This window comes from Sminthopsis crassicaudata, chromosome 2 (genome assembly GCF_048593235.1).
Source record: "Sminthopsis crassicaudata isolate SCR6 chromosome 2, ASM4859323v1, whole genome shotgun sequence".
NCBI classification, from domain to species: domain Eukaryota; kingdom Metazoa; phylum Chordata; class Mammalia; order Dasyuromorphia; family Dasyuridae; genus Sminthopsis; species Sminthopsis crassicaudata.
Window position 1 is genome coordinate 624,857,645 of NC_133618.1, and position 6,010 is coordinate 624,863,654.

The 6,010-nt window shown below is 46.1% G+C and overlaps 1 protein-coding gene across 1 annotated transcript; it reads left to right on the forward strand.

Annotated features, from left to right (window-relative positions):
• The first annotated feature begins 1,662 nt into the window (after positions 1-1,662).
• On the forward strand, positions 1,663-6,003 carry BLOC1S2 (biogenesis of lysosomal organelles complex 1 subunit 2). The gene is made up of 5 exons (XM_074296305.1): positions 1,663-1,808; positions 2,216-2,332; positions 2,630-2,749; positions 3,430-3,534; positions 5,586-6,003. The coding sequence occupies exons 1-5, from the start codon at positions 1,754-1,756 to the stop codon at positions 5,615-5,617; spliced, it is 429 nt and encodes a 142-aa protein (XP_074152406.1). The 5' UTR covers positions 1,663-1,753; the 3' UTR covers positions 5,618-6,003.
• Positions 6,004-6,010: the final 7 nt, after the last annotated feature.

The window sequence follows — 6,010 nt, forward strand, 5'->3', positions numbered from 1 at the left end:
GGACTCCTGTTTGACTATCTTCCTGAGTCCTGCCTCTTTTTTCCTCATCCAAGATCAGGGCTCTGGCTGTACCAAAGCCTTCCCATGAACAGATCTGGACACTAGGAGATACATTTTCACAGACAAGCAAAAAATAAATAAATAAGTAAATAAATTGGCTGGTGTAAAAAGGTGAATTTAAGAGGGGAATGAATTGATGTGAAAAGGCTAATGAAAGTGACAACATCTTGAACTAGGTTTTAGGTTGTATGAGCTGAGAGAAGGGGAGAGATGTGAGATGTTAAGGAATCCTGGTGGAATTGACAAGACTGTCATTGATTGGATATGGAGGGAAAGTCAGAGCCAAGTCAAGCATGACTCCTGATTATAAATCCAACTAACAGGGAGAAGAAAGCTGAGGGCACCAATGTCCCAGTCCCTAACGTTCATCATCTCAGACTCATCCTCCCAAACATCAGTTGCCAGGTCTTATTAACTCTGCCTCCACATTTCTCAATTACTCTCCTGCTCCTCCTGCATGCTGGCCCTAGATCTGCAGATGCAGAGCAGGAGTCAGACTCAGGAAGAACTGGGTCCGAATCTCATCTCATGCATTAATCAGCTTCAGTGAGCACAGCACTAAACTTCTCCGGGCCTCAGTCTCTTTATATGTTAAATGAGGAAGCGTAAACTGCTCTGTTCTGTGCCCCCTTAAGGTCCCTTCCACCTTAAATCTTTGTTCTAGAATAATTATATATTGCTCTTCTGTTCCCACAGCCAGAATCTTTTTAAGTACACAAATCTGACTCAAACCATTAGTGCTCCCTTTTCTTCTAGATAAAATCCCAACTACTCAACAAGGCTTTTGAAACTCTCCACAATCTGGCTCTCACCCCCCTTTCTATCCGTATTTCATATGATGTCATATGTGTATTACACTTTAGTGAAATGAGGGCTTTTCCTAAACTTTATATTCTACCTCCCGCCTCCATCAATTTGCACAGGCTAGGAACAGGCTCCAGCCTCAATCACTCACGATTCTAATTTGCGCCAACTAAGAAGCCAGGGAAGGTCGGGCAGCAGCTGGGGGCTTCGTGCCAGCCGCCCTCCCGCTTCGGATTTCCCCTACAGCTCCCATTTGCCTCGTTCGGGCCTTCTTTGCCTATAGCTGTTCACCTCCGTTGGAAGGAGCTCTAAAGGCGACAGGAACTGTTTTTGCCTCGCTTTTTATACAACGCTTAGCGGAGTACCTGGGGAAAGCAGGTGCTTAATACAAGTCTGACTAGGGCAGAGCCAGGAAAAACGATGCAGTAAAAGTGACCACCAGATGAGAATGATGGTCAACAAAGGGGGCAGGAAAAGGGTGAAGGCCGAGAAAGGCAGTCAGCAACCAAGCAATGAGCCCCGCAAAGGAGGAGGGAGGTGGGGAGAGCAGGGGGAAGAGAAGGAAAGAGACACAGAACAACAGAGAAGGGAGAGAAACTCTCAAGGTAGACTGACAGGGCCCGGCAGTGGAAGTGGAGCCGAAGAGGAGCGAGGAGAGCGTTATGGGGCGGGGCCAAGAATGGAAACGGGGGCCTGAGAGACCTTGAGAGGCGGGGCTATGTAAAGCAGGGCCAGAAATTTCAGGCCCGAGGTGGGGCCAGAAAGAGAAAAGCACCGCCTACAGACTAGGGTAGGCAGGGCAAGTGGGGAGCCGTCGCTCCCCTCCGGCGCATGCGCGTAATCCCCGGAAGGCCTGTGATCCGCTTACGGGGCCCAAGAAGGCTCTGGCATGGCGGCGACGGCCGAGAGCGTCTCTGCGGCCCAGCGGGAGGGTCTCGGCCGAGGTAAAAGAAAAGTGGGCCTTGGGGAAGGGGCGCCTCTCGCTCCCCAGTCTTTGGGAAGGAGCAGGGGGAGGTGTTCGAGGAGGCCTGGGGCGGGGCGCGGCGGGGCGGGGCTGGTCGGAGCTGAGGTGGCGGGGCGGGGCGAGCAGGCCGGAACAGGAGGGGCGGGACCCCTTTCCCTGCTTTGCCTCTGTCTTCTTGCTTCGCTTCTTCCCTCTCCTTCCCCTCTTCTCTCCTTTCCCTTTCCTTCCCTTCCCCTTCCCTCTCCTTCCCCTCTCCTCTCCTTTCCCTTTCCTTCCCCTTCCCTCTCCTTCCCTTCTCCTCCCCTCTTTTTCCCTCCCCTTTCTTTCCCTTCCCCTCCCCTCCCCTCCCTTCTTTTCCTCTCCATCCTTTCTCCTTCCTCGGCCTAGACGATGCAGTGGTGGAAACGGCCGAGGAGGCCACGGAGCCCGCCGAGGCGGACATCACGGGCTTGTGCCAGGACATGTTTTCCAAGATGGCCACGTACCTGACGGGCGAGCTGACAGGTGAGCCGGGGCCGGGATGGTTGTTCCACATCGTCAGCATATATCTAGGGAGGGGTGGGAAGGGCCCGAGTCTGGACTCGGGCTCCCAGGCTTCTCATCCAAAGGGCACCCAGCCCCCCTCCAGCCACCATCCCAATCCTCCCTTTCCTCCCTCTTACCATCCCTTTTCCCCTTCCTTCTCTCCGTCCTCCTGGAGGGAGCACTGCACCATGACCCTGCACCAGGGTCCCGGGCCTCTGGCCTCAGTTTCCTAAAGGATGCCTTCCGAGGTCTCGGCCTCTCTTCTTTGTTTTAAAGCCACCAGCGAAGACTATAAGCTTCTGGAAAATATGAACAAGCTGACCAGCTTGAAATATCTGGAGATGAAAGATATCGCGGTCAACATAAGCAGAAACCTAAAGGACCTAAACCAGAAATGTAAGTGTTTGGCGGGGCAGCGGCTTCTGGCGCTGGAAGCTTAGCCGTGAAAACAAGCTGGGTTAGGATGTGCTGGGGGAGGGTCACCAAGGCTCTGAACACAAAGTCTGGGGCAGGAGTGGGATCTAAACCTAGATCTTGACGGCCCTTCCCTAATAGCAAGTCTCTTCTGGGCGGAGCTTGAGGACTCCGCCGGGCTTATCTCCTAGAAAATCTAGTATGTAAATTTCTTTCCTGTGATATCTTTCTGTAGCCTTACACCCAAGGCTACAGAAACTTTGTGACATGATTCCTGGTTGGAGAGGAGTGGGCATAGATCAGCTACTGTTTTCAGTGTTTTGCTGATGATTAAACTGTAAATCACTTGCTCATGCTCTTATGGCTAAATATAGATAATGACGGTACTCAAACTTTCCCATTCTGAGTCTGGTACTCTCTCTTTTGTATTCCCGTCCTACGAGTCTCTATAGGACTCTTACCTATATTCAGCATCATAGGTGGCTTCCCCTTTCTTACCTCTCAGTGATTTCTCATGTCCATATAAAGGGAAGTCCTCGTAGCTGCTGGGTGGCTTGTTGATTCTGTTTTTTAATAAGAGTACAACAAGGAGAGATCAGTTTCTCTTTATGGAGGGTGGTGCTCTCTTTCCATAGGCTAAAAGATCTGGGTTTTGTTTTTAGATGCAGCACTTCAGCCTTATCTGGATCAGATCACTTTAATTGAGGAGCAAGTCGCAGCTCTTGAGCAGGCAGCCTACAAGTTGGATGCATATTCAAAGAAACTAGGTAATTATTTCAGTTTTGTGACTTGCTTGGAAAGGACGCATACACTGCTATTTTAATAAGTATTTTTCATGTACGTATTTAATGGAATCCCATATGAAGACAAAATAAAAATCATTCTTACATTCTATTGGGATGAAAGAATATATAATGATTCTTCAAAGGAGACTAAAAGGAAGCAATCACAGAGGCAGAAGAGAGCCATGAGATACTAGGAAAAAGCATCTAGGAGGAAGGGAGAAGAGGCAGTAGATTGGTCCTCTGGGGAAAGGCCATCAGTTTTGGTTATCTTGGAGATCGCTGGCTTTTGAAGAGACTATGTTAAGGTTGGAAGTCAGATTGCAGAGTTAAGTGGAAGGCAACACGTATAAATGATGTTTTTTTCTAGAAGTTTGACATAAGATTGATGGGAGATATAAAAAAGTAGTTGGAATGAATGTGAAATTTAAATTTTTTTAAGGATAGAAATGGACCTATTTTTAAGTAGTTAAAGAGACAGTGAATAAAGAGAGATTCAGCATTTGGGAAGGCTAGGGAATGATCACAGGGATAAGCTCCTGAAGTCTATGAAGAGGAATTGACACCTGCAAGGAAAAGGACCACTTCATCTTTAAATATTTTAGTGTGATCTAGAATATGTAGTTGGGGGTTTTTTCAGTGAAATATTTAGCTTAATTCCCTGCTGAAAGGGAAAGCAGAGGGCTATTGGTGTAGGTGGCAAGAGAAGAGAGACAGAAATGATTCAGTTACTAAGGTAAATTGGACTAAGTAAATCAGGAAGAATTAACATGGAGTAGTGAAAGACCCAGTTGGAATTATGTAAAATTAATTTGTAATGGATTCAAATTGTTTGACTTCATTTAGTGATATATAGCAGCGTGAATTTAGGAACAGGTAAGGTTGAATGGAAAAAATAATCTAGGATTATGGTTTGGAAAAGGTTGGACCTCAGTGATCTCATGGGGTACGAATAGCAAGGGACCTGGGGTAGAAAGGGTAATGTTGAAATGGTTAAACAATAGGGCCAATATTTTGAAGGAAGAAAAATGAAGAAAAGAACATAATAGATGACAAGGCTTTTATAAAGTTACTTTTAGGTAGCTGACTGTCCTGGGGCCTAAACAGTTATATGGAAGTCATGTAGTCAACTTTACCCCAGCTTAAGTGACTTGTTCAGGGTCACACGGCTAGGAAATGTTAAGTGTCTATGGCCACATTTGAATTCAGGTCCTCCTGACTTCAGGGCTGGTGCTCTATCCACTGCACTATCTACCTTTCTGATAGAACCATTTTAAAGAAAAGTTATTCTGATTTTTTTCTTGTATGTTTGCTTCACGAAGGATGCTAATAATTTAACTTCTCATTAATTAAACATTCTCATTAATTAAATTAATTCAAAAGTTAATTTGTTTAACTACTCTGTTGTACCAGAATGTTTGCTTCATATTCTCACCTTCTTGAGTGACCTTGAGTGGACAGATAATGGGTCAGTCTCTTTAGGTGTGGCAGGGAGGATCCAAGTCCTATACCTGAGCCACAAGAAGTCTATATAATCAAAGCCAAAGGACTAGCGAGGTTGGAATCCAGAGAGATAATACTTACATATTAATTTTACAGATAAAAGGTACATAGGAGACTGAGTTTTGTAACCCTTAAAAGCTACTTTTTGTAGCTATTTTTATTTCAAAATTCCATAGCTCCTTGGAATGAGGTTTGGAAATATGAGGCCAAAAGGTTCTCTCTAGGGTGCTGAAATTCCAGCTCATTAATGACAAAAGTTCTCTCAATGCCCTCTCAAAGTGCCTTGTCCATGCCCAAGGTGGATTCCAGATCTTTGGTCAAAGAGCCACAGGAGCTTGCTTGTGACAGGGCCAGAGGCGGAGGCCTCAAGTCTCACACTGGGATCCAAATTTATTCCTACAGTAGCTCCCTCACTTTAAACTGCAATTTAAGTAATTTGATTAGATTTCAAATCAGAACTGAGATACATTTTGTTCTACTTTTGCTTAAATTTGTCTTCCAACAATTAGTGTTGTGTGTTTTTTTTCCTACAGAAGCAAAGTACAAGAAGTTAGAGAGGCGATGAAAATATTTTAGCACAAAGACTTTTACTCCAGGAATGTGTCATTAGAGCTGAAATGAGTGAGATGGAACTTATCAGACTGGTATGCTTCAGTTCCAGCAAAGGCCATGGGCCCACAGGTCCATGGAGGGCTAGCCCCCTTTTGGCTAGATGTATAACTTTGGCCACCCCTTGATGTCTTCCTATAACCGTCCCCCGTGGAACTTCTTCACTTTATTGTGTGCTTCCTTGTGTGCCCTGGACCAAGGCTCAGAAATCAGGATCAACCCCCTCCCCCGCCAGAGCAGACCCAGATGAGCTGCTCTGGCATCCTTGTTTCTTGCCCTTCTCTCTCTCTTTGACTGTTGCAAATGCTATCTTGAACTTAAATAATAAATATCGATTTGTGACCCCTTG